The sequence below is a fragment of the Engystomops pustulosus genome, chromosome 3 (assembly GCF_040894005.1).
Source record: "Engystomops pustulosus chromosome 3, aEngPut4.maternal, whole genome shotgun sequence".
Lineage (NCBI taxonomy): Eukaryota > Metazoa > Chordata > Amphibia > Anura > Leptodactylidae > Engystomops > Engystomops pustulosus.
Window position 1 is genome coordinate 97,410,081 of NC_092413.1, and position 23,089 is coordinate 97,433,169.

General features: G+C 41.2%; 1 protein-coding gene across 4 annotated transcripts in view; it reads right to left on the minus strand.

The window, feature by feature from the left end:
- Positions 1–23,089, minus strand: part of LAMA2 (laminin subunit alpha 2) — a 567,760-nt gene that overhangs the window by 204,845 nt on the left and 339,826 nt on the right. For all 4 annotated transcript variants that reach the window (XM_072141562.1, XM_072141561.1, XM_072141563.1 and 1 more), the window contains 7 exons: positions 14,521–14,664; positions 12,347–12,526; positions 9,728–9,916; positions 9,525–9,643; positions 3,361–3,478; positions 2,522–2,656; positions 366–490 (listed from right to left, as the gene is read on the minus strand). In XM_072141562.1, the coding sequence (XP_071997663.1) occupies positions 366–490; positions 2,522–2,656; positions 3,361–3,478; positions 9,525–9,643; positions 9,728–9,916; positions 12,347–12,526; positions 14,521–14,664 (1,010 nt within the window). The remainder of the gene's footprint in view (positions 1–365; positions 491–2,521; positions 2,657–3,360; positions 3,479–9,524; positions 9,644–9,727; positions 9,917–12,346; positions 12,527–14,520; positions 14,665–23,089) is intronic.

The following is a 23,089-nucleotide window of genomic DNA, read 5'->3' on the forward strand; positions in this document are numbered from 1 at the left end:
ATCCACCCAGAACCATTGGAAGAGTTTCTGACCTGGGTTATAATTTTTCATAGTCAATTTGCAAATGACTTTAGACTTGGTGTAAAACATGGTCAAAATCCTTTTCAATATTGTACATGCCAGCGCACTTAGATGCCATATAGTGTAGTAGTTATCAATGCGAATGACAGTGAAATTAGTATCATGGGTACTCATGGAGGTGATGCAGGTGATATTGTAATGTATAGCAAGTCCTGTAAAGTTTCATATGTTTTTCTCTCCTTTCCAGCTAATTAAAGAACCAGAGCAGAAAGGGCTCCTCTGATAGCTCTATAGAAAGGGATATTTTGTGTTTTATCACAATCCTCTTATTTCTTTCTACTTACTTGTTGCTTGTTATCTGGAGAGGACAGGCGCATGGAGTGCAATCATCTGGAAAGCCTTTGACTATTCCATAGAATCCTGTTGCACACCGGTCACAATGATCCCCAGTGGTGTTATGCTTACACGCCTGAAAGCAAAATGGAGAAAAATGAAATCCCTTGATATTGTTATTGATAAATAATACTGGAAGTAGAGTTTTTTAATGAGAAAAAAGTTTAATGATATGTTTTTAATGATAAATAATAATGTTATTGGAGATTTTTTTATGTATAAAAGCTTAAATGTGTTTTCCAGGGATCTGGAAAACACCTAGTACACAGGGGCATTGATGGGAAGAAAAGAATGCATACTTATTCTGCCCTCTGGCTACTGGTTCCTACATCTCTCCAGCAAGTCTAGTTTTTGGGCTTGCATCTGGCTCGAACTTGAGGGGACAAGATTGGGGGTTCATGAGACCAGAGCCAATGAGTGGTCTCTGCGGACTAGAGAACAACAAAGGAACTAAAAAAAACTCAGGAACTGGAGGCCAGTGCAGGGTAGGTATGTGTTTTTTTATTTTTACACTGCCCCTAAAGGTTTTCAGGATTCCTGGAAAACCCCTTTATAGTTTAACTAAAAGTTGAACAGTGAAGGCGATAAAAGTAGACGTTGCAATATATATTTAGAAAAATATAGCTTTCTGTCCCATTCTTTTTGCCTCTTACATCTCCTTAGGGGAACCATCTCAAATATGTATACAGCAGATTAGAAGAGAAGGCTAAAGATTAGTTCATTGCATACCTAAAAATATTTCACTACTGTAGGGAATTTATTCATTAGAAACTTTATCACACTGCTAAACGGATGACTGGGAGATTTAAAAAAAAAACAGGGCAAAAAACATTATTCTTAAAGATAATCTACCATCAAAATCGAGCATGGGTAAACCAGGTAATATTATTCATAGATGCAGGCACAATGATTATTGTAGTCTTCTTATATTTATTATCCATTGCCTCCCTCCTTCTAAAATCATTAAAATTATGCTAGAAGAGCTCTCAGGGTGTTAACAGAGCCCCTCCATGCTGTAGCTTCACAGACTGTTACTGTGCTGGATCACTTTTTCCCTCCCACTGTGTGAGATCAAAGCAGAGAGATGTGGAAGTGCGGGAGGGGGGCTGGCAAAAGAGCCTCTTCTAGCTCATCAGCATCATTTTAAAAGTAGATTTTCAAAGAAAGGAGGCCATGGATTACATATATAAAAGATTACCACAGTCACAGTGTCTAGATCTATGAGTAAGTGTCCCTGGTTCATCCATGCTTGATAGCAGATTTCCTTTAAATAAAGTTTATTACAAAGTTTATTAATAACATCTATATTATGTATTCATTTATTTATGCAACTTGGCTTAATCATTTCAAAAACTTGGTATAGGTTGTTGCTGTTCAACTTTTAGGTGGGTCCAATTTTTTTCTGAATTTCTTACACTTAAAACCAGTCTCATACATGTGAAAGAGTTACTTTTGCAGCCTGTATATCATTTTTTGCAAACTGCATTCAAATTAAAGGGATTTTAAAAGGACAAAGTTGGAACTTAAATTGAGTAAAAATATAAGCTATTGGGGCTCATTTACTGAGTGCACTGCGGACCGCACTTTCGTCGGACATCTCGCCGATTTCCATTTTGCGCTGCTGGGACAGGGATTTAATAAGGTTTTTTGGCGCACGCGATTTGGATTTTGGCACAAACGTGCTGGCTTTCATGTGACACAAATGGCGGGGCAGGCCGTCGGCCGATCCGATGGATTCGGACAAACTACGGGATTTCATTTACAACTTGTGTCGCAAGCCATGCACTTACATACACCGGGAAGAAGAAGGTGAACTCTGGCGGACCTGATCGGGGAAGCGACACATGCAGGATATCGGGCGCACTATCTTCATGAATCGCGGCAGAGATCATCCTTGGACAGTCCGGATCGGGGATCGCACAAGGGCCAGGTAAGTAAATGTGCCCCATTATCTCTTGTACTCATTTGCTATACGATTGGCAGAAAAATAGCAAGGGTTTTTTTATTCATAATAGAGTTGTTGACTTTTTATTTTTGTATTATTGCACAAGACCGAGAACAGAATGACAAAATGGTTTATTTATTATTCTTCAAAATAAATGCATACCTGACAAACAGAGGTCTGTGGGTCACACATATCACTGTGCCCATTGCACTGACAGGGCACACATGTCCCAAGAGAAGGTCCAGGTCTCCTACCCGGGGATGCAGGAGCCATTCTGTAGAATCCAGGAGAACATGACTAAAATAAAGTGAGGCAAGTGTAAGAGGACCACAGCAATATGAATAATTATGTATATGGTTGGTATTGAAATTATAATAAAAAGAACATCTTAATTTAACAAATACTATTTCTAGTATCCATGACTTGCATTAAATGGTAGTATTAAAGGAAATCTACCATTTGTTTTTATGCATTCTGAGCCAAACATACCTTGAGAATGCTATAGCTACACTGATGCAGAAACATATCTTGTTTAATCCCTGAAAGGAGTGGTTTTGCTCAAAAAACAATTATAAAGTTCAGGACCTTGGGAAAGCTGGGTGCAGATTGGCTTCCATACATAAAAGAGCTGCCTGAACTGTCCAGACAAAACTTATCAACCTGAGCTGGATGACTCATACACAGCAGCTGGGGGATGGTGCAGGGATTGATTACTTCTGCTTGTTAGGGACAACACAGAAATGACGTATTCTTGGTTTATGCTGGGAGGGACAAGGCTGGAGCAGTGGATAATAAGGGTGAGGAGAGTGCAGGGGCAGCCACAGGAATAACAGAGCCTCGTTATCATAATTATAACGAGATATGATTCTGTATCAGTGTAGCTACAACATTCTCAAGGTATATTTGGTTCATAATTAGCACTAATAAGACTGCTCGGAAAAAAGTAAACATTGTCATGTTATTATTTTTAACAAATCCTAGAATAAAACAGAAAAAAATACCTCACAAGAAAGTCCAGAGTATCCTACAGGGCATTCACATTTCTCAATTAGATTGGCTCTTGGACTCATGGTGAATGAAGTGCCTTCTTCTGCTACTTCCAGAAAGACTTCAGAAATTCTGTTGTTAACAAAACAATGTTAATAGATAATAAAATAGTATATCAGAAAATAGAAAATCCTTAAAACCACTTTATTTAAAGTCAGTTTGAGGTTTCCAGCATGGAATAACTCATTCCTATAATGTTATATGAAGATATAACAGAATAATAAATATAGAATGAAGCATGTTAGGAAGAAGCTTTGGAATTATACTTAAAAGACTGGAAACATTTTGATGTTTTCTAATGTAATTGCTGGAAAAACAATATTGTACCCCTGAATAATAACAATCAGCATTGTGTATCGGTTCTTAGATACTAAAGATAGATTATGTATTGTTGCATAGTAAAGGAATGAGGAATGAGGAATTTAGGAGTTTTAAGGAGACGAGTTAATGACAAATTGACCTATTTCTTCAAATTTTCAATTTATAGATATTTTTAAGAATTTTTGGTAATCGTTTTCCTAGTTTAATATGGTATGATCTACAGCATCAGTGAAAATTCCAAGGTCGCATTTTTATTTCAAAAACAAAATACAATATTAGATACTTGAATAACCTAGCAAGTAGTCGATAAGCAGACCTATATTTTAGGAATTGTCCAGAACATGGCCAATATTTTGAAAGCCTTGGATCAAGTGAAAGTTTTTCTTAAGGGAAGGTTGTCATGTAGTATAAGAGAAAAACGTCTCACAAATCAATAACCAGACTTGCAATATCTTTTGCAGTTCAAAACTTATGAACACAGAAATAGTTCAGAAATTTGGCTGTCCATGGTGCTGAACACAGAGCTGATTCCAATAGTTACAAACCTATGGAGAATCTCTGTGTTGATAACTTTTGACTGACACAGTTCACAGAATTTCATGGGCATTCAGAGGGGATCTGTCTCATCCACGCTCACTCCACTGTTTCCAGCATATACAGATGTAACACTGGTTTACATGACTGAAAATTTGTTCACGCAATTAGTAATCACAGAAAATGGGTGTTCACTGAATCTACTCACACTACAGACTGCAGATTTAGTGCTGCACATTTCTAGCAATGTAATAGAGGGAGGTTATTACTGAAACAAAGAAGGTCCTAGGACAGACTACAAGTATTATATCATATGGTAATAATAAAATATTAAAGTATAAGAACTTACTATAGTCTAAGCTTGCATTGAAGGGAACCTGTCAGCAAGGGAATCGATATATAAAACCATGATAAGTACCTTGTAGGATCGGTTGCCCGTTTGCCGCACATATCTTTATGAATTGGGACTGCTGCCCATCAGCCGGAAAACTTAACTAATATTCATGGTCTGCTTCCAGTCAGTGGGGTGGGGTTTCGGACACAGCAGTCAAGGAGGCGCCGGAGAAAGGCACATTGCACATGCGTGAGAATTCGGACAAGACTGCAGCAGACCAGGGAGAGGGAAAGAAGCCAGGGGGCAGGGCCTGCTCTGGCTACAAGGTGATAAGGAGGTGCAGTTATGCAAAGATGCAGCTGTGATGCAATGCTTTGAAAGAAAAACCCCACCCCCCTGACTGGAAGCGAACCATGAAGATAAAAAAAATTTTTCTGGCTGCAGACAGCAGTCTCAATTTATAAAAGCATGTGTGGCACATGGGCAACCGGCCCATATTATGGTTTTATATCGATTCACCTAGTGACAGGTTCCCTTTAAAGGGGTATTCTCGTCTGGGCATTCACATTCAGTTTAACCAATCTTCCATATATAAACATTTCTTCAATTGGATGTTATTAAAAATAAATGTTCCTGTGTGAAGATAATTTCTCATAAATGTAGCCATGTTGTCCCTTAGAAACCAGATAGCTTCCTCGGATACGACCACGTCACACTCTGGCAGCGGTGGGCAGACATGCGCTATTGAGTCCTGTCTGACCTCCTGGATTCAGCAATCATTACCACAGGACGGCTGTGGGACATACAGTAACTCCCAGACATTTCATATACAAAAACTTTTTGTTTATTTGTGCAATCTCTCAGGCAAAGGTGGCCGTATCCGAGGAAGCTATCTCGTTTCTAAGGGACAAAATGACATTTATGAGAAATTATCTTCACACAGGAACATTTTTTTTAATAACATCTAATTGAAGAAATGTTTATATATGGCATATTTATCAAACTGAATGTGAATGCCCAGACGAGAATACCCCTTTAAGTATAGATATGAGCAATAATCTGAGAAAATGAGTATTTATGAGAACAATTAAAAGTATTAAAAACCTTTCCTATAGTAAAGTCTGTTCTCTTTCCTTATGGTGAATATCTCTGTAATCATTAATATATTAAGTCCTGGGAATATTTCCAAGATTTGAAAGCTCACTTGAGAAAGAATCAAAAGAGACACACATAAATACACTCTTTGTATCCTCTGTTTGTGAACACACCACAAGGATTTCTGAACTGTGGGGTTGATCAATATAAACTACAGGAATTGAGTGAACATGTCAAGGGCAGTCAGACAATGGAGTGTTTTAGAAGAAAGAAGCTGGGGAATAGGGGCCATAATAGCTGAACACTCATTAACATTGATACTTGATATTTATCAGTTATCTATTCCTGTGAGATGCCTTAAAATGGTCAGATATTATTTCCACTTCTTAAAATACAGCTCAGCAATTGACCAGGCACCGGATGGCTTTTAATTTCTTATACATCTTCTAAATCGCCTTAGAGAAATGTTTAAAGATAAAGCTGCGCATATAAATATTTATTCAGAACTGTGCGGCAGTTTTCAGAAACAAGTCTCTATGCATTTAATGAAAAATCTCTTTCCATCATCTCTAGGACTTGGAAAATAGTTTGTGTACAGCAGACTATTTACAACCGGAGATGCAAATTTACATAATAATAAACTTTGGGAGCACAGAGCTACTTGTTGCTTGTCTGAGAGGCTTTCTGAAAGCAAGTAACAACTTGCTAGCTGCATGGCTGAAGTCTTTGGGGATTCAACCTAACTAGTTCCCAATCACTGCTTGAGATTTTTAAGTAATTTGAAGTAAAATGAAGAGCATATTTCCCATCCAGGCTGATGTAATTTATTATCGCTTTATGTACGCTTCAAAAACAATGCACTGTCTCGGAATTATATTGAGACACAAAATAAGGATGATAGATAGGATGAAAAGCGCAATACTTGTATGAATACATAAATCACCAGCCTGTTTATGGTTGGAAAATGTGTATTTGTGCTAGTCTGTGATTAATATAACATTTGTGCTGATTTATTCTTTTGTGTGATGCATTTTATGGCTCTGTGCTAGTACTTGGTGAAGGCGGTCTAATTTATCCAAGAATCACCACTCCCTTGTGTCACTTGTGTCGCTTAATATTCATCATTTTCCACAATCCCCTTTGTGTGATGTGTTATTAGGTACACTTAGTTATCAAACTCTGGTGTGTGGACAGTTTCCCTGCGGTGAAAGTAAATATAAGAGCTAAAAGTTCTACAATACTTATTACAAAAATATAAATTCTATAAACCATTCAAGATGGTTAAATAGTCCAGAAACTTAAAATGATGTCATTGTTTCAAAGCAAGCAGTGACTATTGATATCTATGTATGGCATGTACAATAATGTGTTCATTTAAAGTGGACTTAATATGCTTCCCTGTATAAAGGCAATATATTACAAAAGTAAGTCCAAACTACTAGTACCCAAAACAGCACAAAAAAAGATAATCTATTTAGCTCCTAACAATGCTCAAAGAAATAACTGAGTTACCGGTAATAATATAAGCACAATTCTATTCATATACATTTGCATAATGTGCAGCTGACAAAAAAAGGAGTATATGCTTTTTTATTTTAGTGCCCAATATGTTATTCCCTGCTTGTATCAACCGAGACACATAGTCCAGATTGTTCACCAGGGATCACCCACATAACAGTTTTGTGGGGTGTGTGTCTTTGTTAACACAATCCTGGTGCCATACGCGACTAATTCCTGGAAAAAAAACATTTTTCACTTTGCTCCATAAGCTGTGCTTTACTTTTAGGAAAGCATTCCTAAAGGTCAAAATTATCTTTGACCATTAAGAGATTATTTAGTTATTAAAATGGGGTTATATGATATTTTTTATTCGCACTCAGAGCCCACGGAGTTGACTGCCATTGCAGTGTATAGGTCAAAGCTATGCATAAAATGTATATGGTAGTCTTTCACTTCTGAGCCCTGTTATTTTGATACATAATTTTAGGCTCAAATGTAGAGTGTTCCTTACATCTGGAAATTCTGAGTGAGACTTTACACATTGGCATGATGTCGGCATGACCTACTAGGCAATAAATTGGTGTATTAGTAAATAAAATAGCAATTTTCTCTTTGCACCAGCCATTGTGAATTTATAGAAGCCATCCATTAGGTCAAAATGCTCAGTGTACTCCTTGAAAAAAGTCCTTTGGGATTTTAGTTTCTAAAATTGGGTCACTGGTTAGGGTTTAAGATTTAGTTTTAATTTGGAGCATCTATAATTTCCCACCAATTCAGAGTAAATTTCCAGAGTATGCCTCAAATGAGCTTTGTAGTATTTTTATGTAAAATATTGTGGCCACTTGAAGGTTGTTTTTTAAATCCAGAAACACAGCATAATAGCTAGAGATAATTTTTTTATAGTGGCACAAGCTGCACCAAACATACAGAGCCCTAAATTGTCCTATTTTTCAAAAAATTCCAACTTTCACTTTGCCACCTTTTGTGCTCTAATTTTTTGAAAGCACCTGTATGGTCGAAATGGCAACTACTCCCTGGAAAAATAATCTGAGGGTTTAGTTTTCAAAACGGGGTTTTGTTCTGTTTTGGCACCTCCACAGACATCATGGTTAAAACAGAAAAGAACGTTCTTCCCCTTCTCTGCCCCACTGTGTGCCCATACAACCACATGTGGGAGATATTGCTAAAAAATTATTATGTAAATTTTCATTTAATCCCTTGCACACATGAAAACTTTGAGCTAAATTTGGCTAAATGCTATCTTAACCCCTTGATGAATTGCTTGTGGGGATCTCGACTGCAAAATGGTGTCACTTGATGGGGGTTTACACTGTCCTAGGACATCAGGGGCCTCTGAAGTGCGTACTGGTACCTGAAAACTTTTACATCCAAATCTACCTCTCAAAAGCCCAATGGCGCACTTTCCATTCTGTGCCCCATCATGTTGGCACAACCATACAAAAGTTTACCATGGGGTACTGCCATACTTGTAAAAATTGTTAACAAAATGTGTAACAATCAATGGGGTACATTTTATTTTCTTATTTTCTTGTGAATGTGTAAATATTAGCACTAAAAAAAATATGCGTGGATATTACATTAACACTTATTTTTAATCCCTGTGAAAAACCTGGGAGTTAAACACAAAATCCCAGCTGTCACAGCGACTGATTGTCCCCAATGATGTCACTGGAAGCAATGATCAGAGCCAAGATGGCGGGGTGGTGCCCACACACCACCAACATTTAAATTCCCCCAACACCTTTGCCAGAAGCATTTAAATGGATTTTGAATGTTATTGATGGGTTTTTGATGTGTTATGCAGAAAATACCTGGTCGGCTTAAATATGAGAAGGGGTTAAAGTTATAAGTCTCCTAACATCCTCAAAAATTATGCCAAGTTAGTTAAGATATATTGTAAATGATAGTTTTTAATAAGGAAGGAATAACTACTGTATCTGTCTAAAAAGTAGAACATTTAGAATTTTGAAAATGTAGATTTTTTTCACCTATATTTTCAACATTTCATCAAAATTTTAACTAACATGAAGTACAATGTATCACGAGAAAACAAATCTCAAAGTCACCTGAATATTATAAAGCGTTCCAAAGTTATATCCATTTAAAGTGACACATGTCAAAATATGGCTTAGTCAGGAAAGTAAAAAAAAACTGACTTCAGACACTAGGACAGGTAGGTTTGAAGTGTTATATATATATATATATTATGTACAAAATGAACGATAATTGTGATTAATATATATTAATATATATATATATATTATGAACAAAATGAATGATAATTGTGATTAATAAAATATCATATTTAAATACCTTGTTTGTCTTAAGACCCTACCATACGATGCCTTAATTAGAATGTATTGTATGTCGTAAAGGATATCCATAAAGTCTTCACGACTCACAGATCCTCCATCCATGTGCTTCCATTCAAACTACAATGCACAAAAAATAGCATTATTTATCTATGTATTATTGCTTTTAAAATCCAGGACCTCCACTTTGTAAGAAAACAATACCTCTGTCATGTCAATGTCATGTCTGGTCAGTTGACCATTTTGGGGATCTGGTACATTTCGTACAATAATTCTGTGGTTTGTGGTTGGGCCACCTCTAATAACAACTTGGGGCTCAAAGGCCGATGGTCCACTTTCCTCTCGGGCTTCGAAGTATATTGTGTACTTCAGCTTTCCACCATAAGCTGTAAGCTTTAAAAAAAAACATATTGTTTGCTAGATTATTGCAAAACAAAGACATTATGAATATAATGTTCTCATTATTTTGTGATGCCAATCTTATTTTTAAGTACTGTAGCTTTGATGGTATTTTGATAGTATTTGGTACATACATTTCAATCAAGAGTTAATGCATCAAGTATGGTGAAACATAGAGGTGAGGGGCTGCTGATTAAAAAACCCTTGACCAACAGCATTTGTGACCACCTCTATAAAAGTAGAAGTTTTGTCATTTTAATGGAGCCAAGTGGGAAATACATAATAATTTTAGATATACTACTGTTACTAACCATCAATCTGGAAAAGGGTTTTAGAGCATTCTGAAAAAAATGTTAAGTCTGAAAAAATAATTTAAGCTGAATAATAAGCTGAAAACCTTCTTCATATCAGCAATTCACCCCAATATTAGACTGTATCATGATCAGATAACAGAAAATAATTTCCACACATGTTTAGTAGATGAAAGCATACCGTATTTTTCGAACTATAAAGGCACACAAAAAATCCTTTGATTTTCTCAGAAATCAAAGGTGCGCCTTATAGTCCAGTATGCCTTATATATGAACAATACTTACAGACAACAGCTGCCTTGAACAGTGCACAGGTCTGCCACCTGCTGGTCATTCATCCTTATAATTAGGTGCGCCTTATAATCCGGTGTGCCTTATATATGAACCTAGACATTTTAGCAGGTATTTATTGATGGTGCGCCTTATAATCCGATGCGCCTTACAGTCCAAAAAATACGTATTTTATATTTTCAATAAATGATCTAATTACAATGCTGTACTTATATGTTACAGCCCCAAAAATATTTGAATAAAAAATTGTAAAAAATACATTTAATCTTGCTTTGACTGTGCAATGAACAAAAAAAAGCAGCACCAATACAAGAATATATTTAACTGGCAAACACACTATATTATGAGGATTTTCTACATGCTAAATTATTTGTAAAAAAAAAACCCATGTAAACAACAGACAAGCTGCAAACTAATTCCACTTTCTTCTTCAGCACAAAGAAACCAGTCATCTTTATTATAACCTGTGAGGATGTTTCCCTAAACAATATCTCAGCTTCCTGGAACAATTTGTTATATTGCAAGAATCAAAGGGCTTAAAACATCCAGGCTTTTCAAAGCAGATGATAGAAAACATTTTAATTTAAAACATTGTACCCATAGGCAGAACAACCAACCCACCCTTATTAAATTACACATTTGATGTGATTAATGAAACTGTGAAGCTATGGGAAAACAGGAATAAAACATCATTTATATTCCTAGCCAGTCAGTATTGATTGTGTTCCCTCCATAATAACAATAGACACAATGTAATATTCATTAGAAACTAATTGTGTCTACTGTACTTGTATTAGGCTGTCTTTTGGACACGTTTAGCTTGTTCACCAGATCTCCAGATGTACACACTAAGTGTGTTTTCAGACCTATCGTGACAGGGGGAGGCGGCGTTTTAACCTCTATATATGTTGCATCCTGCTGGAAGCCTTTGATGGATAAACACAGCACATTTTTCATCCTGCTTCTTGCTGGATAGCATAGTAAACTCTCAGCAGAGATCATTAGAGGTTATGGGGGTGGATACAACTGTACCCCACTGAGCATGTACTGTGTTTCCCTTCTATCTCAGGATTTGGGAGTACTTTTGACAAGAATTCCTCAATCTATGGTCCTTCCTGTGTGCTCTTTTCTCTGGGTCCTGATGGTGGGGCCTACGAACAGCATCAGGACCCAGACCACAGCAGTGCTCAGAGTATGAAAGTATCCTAAATGGTAAGTACAGCTGAAAGTACTCACAGCACCTTTGTTGTCTCTTGTTCTGGGCATATGCAGCAGTGAATGCTTCTATCACTGATGGAATAGTTCAAGGGTTACCTACACTACCAAAGTCTGGCAGCAGACAGTAGACCACAACTGGCATCATGGTGAGAAGGCATAGAGAAGGCATGCCATAATTTCAGCACCCTAGAAACCCTTAACAAGGCTCCACTAAATGCAGTTCTAAAACCCTTAATTCAGACTCTAGAGAAAATTCTCCTTTATCAGACCCCCAAACTAGAGGTCTTTCCATGTATAGAGCTCTTGGTAAGACTGTTAGAAGATGCAGCACCAGGTAAAAGTTCCCAGTCTTCTTGGAGTCAAAGATATCTCTCCTTTCTTTGTAAGTCTCTGAAACATTCTAGAAGACTTGGACTGATGGGTAAAGATGAATATTCCAATGCTTGGCCTGTTCTGTAAATTTTAGTCTGTGTTATAAACACATGTACGCAAAATTCCAATACATAAAGTTCTGACAAGGCCAAATGCTGTTATAGTCATGTTCTAGTAATATAAAGAAGCCTATAATTATTAACTGACATACAGTATTTACATCATACATTACCTTTCGACCTTCAAATTGTTCGGGTAGTTTCCAATAAAATGGTTCAGAGTGAAGGTCTTGTTTTACTTGATCAATGAGAGCTATTATCTCTGGATGCTGGAAATATACTCCTTTAGTAGTCTTCTGCTGCAGGCTGAAGTCTGTCAGTTCTAGTACCGTCTGATCAGGCTTTAATGATTGCTGCAAATATTAGAAAGAAAAAAATGATTTCATGAATGTGTGTTCACACAAGTATCATAGATTTAGTTTCAATACAAATATTCTTTTTTTAACTTCCAAGTTAAATTATGATATTTTTTAAATATCAAAGCATAATCATAGCATGAGTGTCATGTTATACCCCCATAACAGTTGGACATTGTATGGAATAGTGATTTATCCTTGTGCATTAACCCTTACAACTCTAACATCTGAAGTGTGTTACTGAACCTTCTGGGTTATGAAGTCTGTTGTTAGATTGGAACCATATTTATCCATTAATTTCAAACCAATAGCCTAAGCATGAAAAAAGAAGTAGACTTCTGGTAACCTTTTTTTAATTTTACACATTGGGGACATGTATCAGGGCTTGTATCCCAGTTTTCTCATTCACAAGCCCTGAAACAATTACAATGCCTTGGATTCTTTTAATTTCCCCTTTTCACTACATGCACGCTAAATGGATGTGGAGGGGTATGGCCAGCAACAAAGTGGTTGAGGATTGGGCGTTCCTGCACAGAACTTGTACACTTGCTATTGCCTGAATGGTCGCCAACAATATCACGCTTCTATGCCTGGGTAAGAAATGTACACCAATGCAGCCAGCCTCCTGATGTATCTGGAGAGGCAGGCTTTCATCATATACCGCCACTTTGTGCGCCAATATATGATCTATCTCCTTTATCATGTTTAAATATATCTTCAGTACATCTGCAAGAAATCTTTTTATTTTAAGTCATATGATAAAATAAACAATGGAGAGCTCATCTATATAGATTTTTACCCTATAAAGACTTTATGAAACATATTTTCATACCTACTGGCCCACATTTATTACAGACCCTGCATTATTTTTCTGTCTGACTTTGCACATTCTTGCCAAATGCGTGTACATTATATTTATATAGTGTCCACAACACATTTGTATCATAGCTGTACTATAGCCGATGTGACACAAAATTCTGCACAGAAAGGGCCGTTCCGGTGCCAGATTCATGAAAAACGTTTGTCACAATTCGTGAATCTGGTGCCAGCTGCACAATTCGCTGGCAAACTGCACGTAGTACACAAACAGAAAAACAAAAAAGATGGCACCTACCCTGTCTAGTCCTGCGGTACTGAAGGCCGGTATATTCGGAGTGCACACGGATGGCTGGCTTGTATATGCAATATCCAAAAAAGAAGAGGTTCCGTAGCATATACAAGTAATAAAACATTATTTTCCTTTATTTGTCATCTTAAAAATCATACAAGGTATGCATGTAGGTCTCATGGTATGAGTAAGGCTTAAGGAATAGCCGAAACGCGTAGGTGTTTGGACCTACATGCATACCTTGTATGATTTTTAAGATGACAAATAAAGGAAAATAATTTTATATTACTTGGATGTGCTACGGAACCCCTTCTTTTTTGGATATTGTACATAATATAGTTTGTACTATTTTTTTATAAATTTGGGCTATTTCCTGCACACAGAGATCTTGATATAAAATAATAATCAATACACATGTATAACAAATAGTTGGAAAATACTGGTTTACAAGTTGTATAGTTTTGCATTTAAAAGAAATATAGAAGTCTGTGGTGACACTCACCAATGCGTTATAGGAGGATAAATGGGTGCTATGATACAAAACCTGGTATCATTGGGTAAAAAATTTTTTATGAGAAAATAGCAATATCATGCAACACCAATAATCACTATTGATTATTCTTTGTAGTGGGAAAGCTCCCTTATTTTATATAAAAAATTACAATATAAGCACAGTTTTGCAGAATAATATAAAGATATTTAGAAAAAAAAAGCTCTTGCCATCATGCAACAACCAGTGCTGAGTAGACAAATTACTGAATAAGAAGTAACACGTATACACTCACTCTTTTGGCATGTATTAGTTGTTTCAGCATGTTTTACTAAAATACACCAGCAGGAGCCCACATTACAGTATTATATGGCTCAACAGCTTCCTACTTACCCACATTCGGATCAGTCCATCTGCTTCTGTACACTGGGTAGTCAGGCCAAAGCAGTAACAGCTGCTACAGCCAAGTGGATTCCCTACATGAAGTCCAAATGTGCTGGGTTTGCATCTGTCACAGTGGACTCCTTCTACGTTTATCTGTAAGAGAGATACTTCACAATTTGAGAGGACTTAAACTGGTGTTTTTCTGAAACAATCTTTATGCTTTGGAACTAGTTTCATAGTCAAATGCAGACTGATTTTTCAGCGGTTGTGTTACTTTTCTTGGGAAATATGACAGCATGGAACAAATTGTAGGTAGACAATTTAATAAATATTCTGGAATGCTATGAGTATAATTGTATATTTGCTATTGTCAATAACATTATTAAAGGGGTATTCCGGGAATATGAATGTCTGACACAAAAACCCATGATGATATAAATAAATGAATACAACAATACTCAATGTCATTAGTCACAAAACGGAGCTTAAATAGTTTGATTTTATGATTCACAACATTTTATGTCCTCTCTAAAGTAGGTGGAGTTATCACCAAGATGGCCACCACTGGAAAATACAAGTCCCATGATCCTTTAGATCTCAGTAACTCCTCCTCCCTCTTATGCTCTGCTGCCAGTGATGATCTAACAGGTTTTCTTGGTCTGTTACCATAGTAATGATGTGTAACTGCCATCACCACAACACCGGCCATACTGGATGCGCTGCAACCAACCGACTACAGCCAAACGTAGTGGTGATCACATGACCTGCCCAGGCAGCTGCAGGACATGTGATGTGGACATGTGACCAGCGGCCATCTTCTGTCCTGCAACGGACCGCGCAGAGGAAATCGACGGACTGGTTAAAGGGCCAGTAGCATTTTAATTCTTCATTACAGTCTATGTCACCAGCATTTTTCTGCTAAGGGGAGCAAAATTTTAAATAACAACTAATTACATATTAGCTTATATTTTGAGTGCCCACTTGTATATGAATTATGCCGATTCCTGGAATACCCCTTTAAGTACTGTACATCTTCCTACAGGACTATCGATGTCCAAGGGCTGGCTTATATTAGTCTACGACTTCCCCAAGCAATAGAGAACTTTATTTCCAGAGTCAATTAGAAACTGGCAGATTATGCACAGTATTTTACACTAAATGAGGGTAAGGTGAATTCCAATATGCTGCATTTCCAGGAACAAATGTTGTACGATTTCCAGATTGCATTTGTAATTTGGATAAGATGTTACTTAGAAATTTTCATTTGAATCCATATGCTAATGAGGCCGTTGCTACACCAAGGTCATGTCTGACAGTAGAATCACTGCTATCCCTGCTTGGTCCAATCCCCCTCCATCAGATAAGAAGGATATTTGTCTTGTATGAAGCATGGGTAGACACTGGAAGAATGGGATATCAACTAATATACAGAACTAACTGGGGATATTGTGGAATGGCATAATGGACAGAGATAATGGGGGTTATTTATCATACGTCGGCACTCATGCACCTGTATATGATAGCCCCGCTGCTGCTCTGGCGCAGTCCAATACATCAAGAGACTCCGCCTTTTGATGTATCCGGTGGGTTCCTGCGCAATGCTTATCAGGGCCTAGCATAGAATAAACGCAGACAGGGACTTTTCACATGTGAAACACTGGTGTGAAGGTGGTGGATTGGGCAAAATAATCACGAGTGCTAGCAATAAGCTAGCATTTGCGTTTATTTCAGGGTTTCTATACCACTGATGTGAAGCAGAGGCCCTGATAAATATCCCCCAATGAAGGTATGTTAAGAATAACAGTGCATTTCTCAATAACATGCTTCCAGCAGATTTTAACTCTTGATGAAGGAATGAATATTGGGTGGCCAATAGAGATGAGCGAACACTAAAATGCTCGGGTACTCGTTATTCGAGACGAACTTTTCCCGATGCTCGAGTGCTCGTCTCGAATAACGAACCCCATTGAAGTCAATGGGAGACTCGAGCATTTTTCAAGGGGACCAAGGCTCTGCACAGGGAAGCTTGGCCAAACACCTGGGAACGTCAGAAAAGGATGGAAACACCACGGAAATGGACAGGAAACAGCAGGGGCAGCATGCATGGATGCCTCTGAGGCTGCATAATCGCACCATTATGCCAAAATTATGGGCAACAGCATGGCCATGACAGAGTGACAGAATGAAGCTAGATAGCATCTAAAACATCCAATAATTGACCCTGACACTATAGGGGACGGCATGCAGAGGCAGCGGCAGCAGGCTAGAGAGTGTCATGGCGACATACCCTAAATGGACTCAGGCTTCAAACCAATGGGTGGCAGAGAGGAACCAAAGGAGGTGAGCAAGAAGCGCTCAAATAATATCGGTACATGATAAAAGTTTGCCAGTATATTTTGTGGATTACACAGCAGGGTGGCGACAAAGTTAACATGGAAGCCATGAAAACAACCCAAAATTCTGCCTGACACAGCTCGTTTGATAAGGGGACCATGTATGGAGGCAGTGAACTAGTAGTAGATTAAAGGTGCTGCAGTTAAAACTATGTTAGTTGGATCTTGGCATGGAGCTGGCGCTCCGCTGCCAGGCGAGCTTTCGCCAATCCAAGCCCCTGTCTATAGGCTACTCCCCAAACAGCACTTCTAAGAACCTTTTGTATAAGATCAAGTGTAGTAGCGTTCTTATAAGTTTAGGATATGGCGGGTGAGGGGAATGTAAACAGATGCGCAAGAAGCGCTGAAATAATATCCCTAAATGGTAAAAGTTTGCAAGTATATTTTGGGGATTACACAGCAGGGTGGCGACAAAGTTAACAACTTTGATGTGGAATGCCCTGTAATAGCTCTTGGGCGGTGTGCCTTTTATCGCCTAGGCTCAGCAGTTTCAGCACCGCCTGCTGTCGCTTAGCGACGGCACTGCTGCTGTGCCTAGAGCTACCGACTGATGGCGCCATGCCCACGGATGGTAATTCGGAGGAGGAGGAGGTGGAGGAGGGGTGGGAGGAGGTATAGTAGGCCTTTGAGACCTGGACCGAGGTAGGCCCCGCAATTCTCTGCGTCGCCAGTATATGACCAGCCCCAGGGTCAGACTCGGTCCCAGCCTGCACCAAGTTAAGTGTAGTAGCGTTCTTATAAGTTTGGGATATGGCGGGTGAGGGGAATGTAAACAGATGCGCAATAAGCGCATGATGCGCATGGAGCTGGCGTTCCGCTGCCAGGCGAGCTTTCGCCAATCCAAGCCCCTGTCTCTAGGCTACTCCCCAAACAGCACTTCTAAGAACCTTTTGTATAAGATCAAGTGTAGTAGCGTTCTTATAAGTTTAGGATATGCCGGGTGAGGGGAATGTAAACAGATGCGCAAGAAGCGCTGAAATAATATCCCTAAATGGTAAAAGTTTGCCAGTATATTTTGTGGATAACACAGCAGGGTGGCGACAAAGTTAACAACTTTGATGTGGAATCCATGAAAACAACCCAAATTTCTGCCTGACACACCTCGTTTGATAAAGGGACGATGTATGGAGGCAGCTATATGGACGACTTTTGGAGGTAGCAATGGAGACAACGTGTGGAGGCTGCTATGGAGACAATTTAATTTGGATAGTGCCTGTATGTGGCAGTCCCAAACATTTTTCAAACCAGAGGAGCAGGTAGGTGGCCCTCCAGTAAAATGGGATAGATTGAGTGCCTGTATGTGGCAGTCCCAAAAATGTTTCAAACCAGAGGAGCAGGTAGGTGGCCCTCCAGTAAAATGGAATAGATTGAGTGCCTGTATGTGGCAGTCCCAAAAATTGTTCAAACCAGAGGAGCAGGTAGGTGGCCCTGCAGTAAAATGGAATAGATTGAGTGCCTGTATGTGGCAGTCCCAAAAATTGTTCAAACCAGAGGAGCAGGTAGGTGGCCCTGCAGTAAAATGGAATAGATTGAGTGCCTGTATGTGGCAGTCCCAAAAATGTTTCAAACCAGAGGAGCAGGTAGGTGGCCCTCCAGTAAAATGGAATAGATTGAGTGCCTGTATGTGGCAGTCCCAAAAATTGTTCAAACCAGAGGAGCAGGTAGGTGGCCCTGCAGTAAAATGGAATAGATTGAGTGCCTGTATGTGGCAGTCCCAAAAATTTTTTAAAACAGAGGACCGGGTAGGTGGCCCTCCAGAAAAATGGAATAGATTGAGTGCCTGTATGTGGCACTCACAAAAATTGTTTCAAACAGAGGACCGGGTAGGTGGCCCTCCAGAAAAATTAAATGCATGAAGTACTATAGCAAGAGCCAGTGGGCCCTGTCAAAAAATAGCCATTTTCCTCTGCTTTACTGTACAAAGAGGAGGAGAAGGAGGAAAATGAGGAGGAGGAGGAGGAGTGGATCAATTATTAAGGTTGAGCTTCCTTCACCTGGTGGAGATTGGAAATTCTGAGAAATCCAGCCTTTATTCATTTTAATAAGCGTCAGCCTGTCAGCGCTGTCAGTCGACAGGCGTGTACGCTTATCGGTGATGATGCCACCAGCTGCACTGAAAACCCGCTCGGACAAGACGCTAGCGGCAGGGCAGGCAAGAACCTCCAAGGCGTACAGCGCCAGTTCGTGCCACATGTCCAGCTTTGAAACCCAGTAGTTGTAGGGAGCTGTGTGATCATTTAGGACGATGGTATGGTCAGCTACGTACTCCCTCACCATCTTTCTGTAAAGATCAGCCCTACTCTGCCGAGACTGGGGACAGGTGACAGTGTCTTGCTGGGGTGACATAAAGCTGGCAAAAGCCTTGTAAAGCGTACCCTTGCCAGTGCTGGACAAGCTGCCTGCTCGCCTACTCTCCCTCGCTACTTGTCCCGCAGAACTACGCACTCTGCCGCTAGCGCTGTCAGAAGGGAAATACTGTTTCAGCTTGTGCACCAGGGCCTGCTGGTATTCATGCATTCTCACACTCCTTTCCTCTCCAGGGATGAGAGTGGGAAGATTTTGCTTGTACCGTGGGTCCAGGAGAGTGAACACCCAGTAATCGGTGCTGGAATAAATTCTTTGAACGCGAGGGTCACGGGATAGGCAGCCTAGCATGAAATCTGCCATATGCGCCAGAGTACCAACGCGTAAGAATTCACTCCCCTCACTGGCCTGACTGTCCATTTCCTCCTCCTCCAACTCCTCCAACTCCTCTTCTTCTGCCCATACACGCTGAACAGTGAAGGACTCAACAATGGTCCCCTCTTGTGTCTCGCCAACATTCTCCTCCTCTTCCTCCTCATCCTCCTCCACCTCCACCTCCTCCGATATGCGCTGAGAAACAGACCTCAGGGTGCTTTGGCTATCAACAAGGGAATATTCTTCCCCCGTCTCTTGTGACGAGCGCAAAGCTTCCGACTTCATGCTGACCAGAGAGTTTTTCAACAGGCCAAGCAGCGGGATGGTGAGGCTGATGATGGCGGCATCGCCACTGACCATCTGTGTTGACTCCTCAAAGTTACTCAGCACCTGACAGATATCAGACATCCACGTCCACTCCTCATTGTAGACTTGAGGAAGCTGACTGACCTGACTACCAGTTCTGGTGGAAGTTGACATCTGGCAGTCTACAATCGCTCTGCGCTGCTGGTAAACTCTGGATAACATGGTCAGTGTTGAATTCCACCTCGTGGGCACGTCGCACAACAGTCGGTGAGCGGGCAGTTGGAGGCGGCGCTGCGCTGCCCTGAGAGTGGCAGCATCTGGGCTGGACTTCCTGAAATGCGCACAGATGCGGCGCACCTTCGTGAGCAAATCAGACAGATTGGGGTATGTCTTGAGGAAACGCTGCACTATCAGATTTAACACATGGGCCAGGCATGGCACATGTGTCAGTCTGCCGAGTTGCAGAGCCGCCACCAGGTTACGGCCGTTGTCACACACAACCATTCCCGGCTTGAGGTTCAGCGGTGCCAGCCACAGATCAGTCTGCGCCGTGATGCCCTGTAATAGCTCTTGGGCGGTGTGCCTTTTGTCGCCTAGGCTCAGCAGTTTGAGCACCGCCTGCTGTCGCTTAGCGACGGCACTGCTGCTGTGCCTAGAGCTACCGACTGATGGCGCCGTGCCCACGGATGGTAGTTCGGAGGAGGAGGTGGAGGAGGGGTGGGAGGAGGAGGAGGCATAGTAGGCCTGAAACACCTGGACCGAGGTAGGCCCCGCAATCCTCGGCGTCGGCAGTATATGAGCAGCCCCAGGGTCAGACTCGGTCCCAGCCTCCACCAAGTTAACCCAATGTGCCGTCAGCGATATATAGTGGCCCTGCCCGGCAGCACTCGTCCACGTGTCCGTGGTCAGGTGGACCTTGTCAGAAACGGCGTTGGTCAGGGCACGGATGATGTTGTCTGACACGTGCTGGTGCAGGGCTGGGACGGCACATCGGGAAAAGTAGTGGCGGCTGGGGACCGAATACCGAGGGGCGGCCGCCGCCATGAGGTTGCGAAAGGCCTCGGTCTCTACTAGCCTATAGGGCAGCATCTCCAGGCTAAGCAATCTGGAGATGTGCACATTAAGGGCTTGGGCGTGCGGGTGGGTTGCACTATATTTGCGTTTCCGCTCCAGCGTCTGGGGTATGGAGAGCTGGACGCTGGTGGATGCTGTGGAGGATCGTGGAGGCGACGATGGGGTTTTTGTGCCAGGGTCCTGGGCAGGGGGCTGACTAGCAGCTGACACAGGGGAAGGAGCAGTGGTGTGCACGGCCGGAGGTGAACGGGCTTGTTGCCACTGAGTGGGGTGCTTAGCATTCATATGCCTGCGCATACTGGTGGTAGTTAAGCTAGTAGTGGTGGAACCCCTGCTGAGCCTGGTTTGGCAAATGTTGCACACCACAGTCCGTCGGTCATCCGGTGTTTCCTTAAAGAACCTCCACACTTCTGAAGATCTAGCCCTCGCCGCAAGAGCCCTCACCACGGGAGCTTCACTAGTTGACAGTGGCGCTGATGCACCAGCTCTGGCCCTGCCTCTCCGTCTGGCCCCACCACTGCCTCTTCCAACCTGTTCAGGTCGAGGACTCTCCTCCGTCTCAGAAGCACTGTGTTCACCCGGCCTCTCAACCCAGCTTGGGTCTGTCACCTCATCATCCTCCGATCCCTCAGTCTGCTCCCCCCTCGGACTTCCTGCCCTGACAACAACTTCCCCACTGTCTGACAACCGTGTCTCCTCATCGTCGGACACCTCTTTACACACTTCCACTACGTCAAGAAGGTCATCATCACCCACAGACTGTGACTGGTGGAAAACCTGGGCATCGGAAAATTGCTCATCAGCAACCGGACAAGTGGTTTGTGACTGTGGGAAGGGTCCAGAAAACAGTTCCTCAGAGTATGCCGGTTCAAATGGCAAATTTTGCTGGGAGGGGGCAGACTGGGGGGGAGGAGGCTGAGGTGCAGGAGCTGGAGGAGTGCCGATTTCGGTGACATGGGTGGACTGCGTGGAAGACTGACTGGTGGACAAATTGCTCGAAGCATTGTCGGCAATCCACGACATCACCTGTTCGCACTGTTCTGGCCTCAACAGTGCTCTACCACGAGTCCCAGTAACTTCAGACATGAACCTAGGGAGTGTAGCTCTGCGGCGTTCCCCTGCTCCCTCATCAGCAGGTGGTGTCTCACCCCGCCCAGGACCACGGCCTCTGACCCCTGCAGTAGTTGGACGCCCACGTCCCCGCCCTCGTCCTCTACCCCTAGCCCTCGGGTTAAACATTTTTAAAATGAGAGTTATAACTTTTTTTTTTTTTTACTTCTTTTTGTTTTTTTTGGTGTTTTTTTGTGTTTTTTTTTTTTTTTGTGTTTTTTGTTTTTTTTTGAGTTTTTAAAACCAAACAATCCTATCCTATTGCTATGGCTATTTTCTAGCCAAGTATCAAAGGAAGCACACTACTATGCCAGATGAGATGACACTGAGTTATTGCCTAATAGAAATCCAACCCCTACTGAATTTTGCCACTTCGGCCTTTGCTATGGATATGTGCGCCACTAAGCGCAGAACACAGCGGTCGCAAGTCTCACTACAAATTGCTCAGAATTGGCAAGTACATGCACTGCAGAAACTACAGCCACCAGCAGATCAACCAGAAATCAAATATATAGAACGCTACTGTAGGCTTCAAGAAGCTGTTTGTATTCTCCTCTGGCTATTTTCTAGCCAAGTATCAAAGGAAGCACACTACTATGCCAGATGAGATGACACTGAGTTATTGCCTAATAGAAATCCAACCCCTACTGAATTTTGCCACTTCGGCCTTTGCTATGGATATGTGCGCCACTAAGCGCAGAACACAGCGGTCGCAAGTCTCACTACAAATTGCTCAGAATTGGCAAGTACATGCACTGCAGAAACTACAGCCACCAGCAGATCAACCAGAAATCAAATATATAGAACGCTACTGTAGGCTTCAAGAAGCTGTTTGTATTCTCCTCTGGCTATTTTCTAGCCAAGTATCAAAGGAAGCACACTACTATGCCAGATGAGATGACACTGAGTTATTGCCTAATAGAAATCCAACCCCTACTGAATTTTGCCACTTCGGCCTTTGCTATGGATATGTGCGCCACTAAGCGCAGAACACAGCGGTCGCAAGTCTCACTACA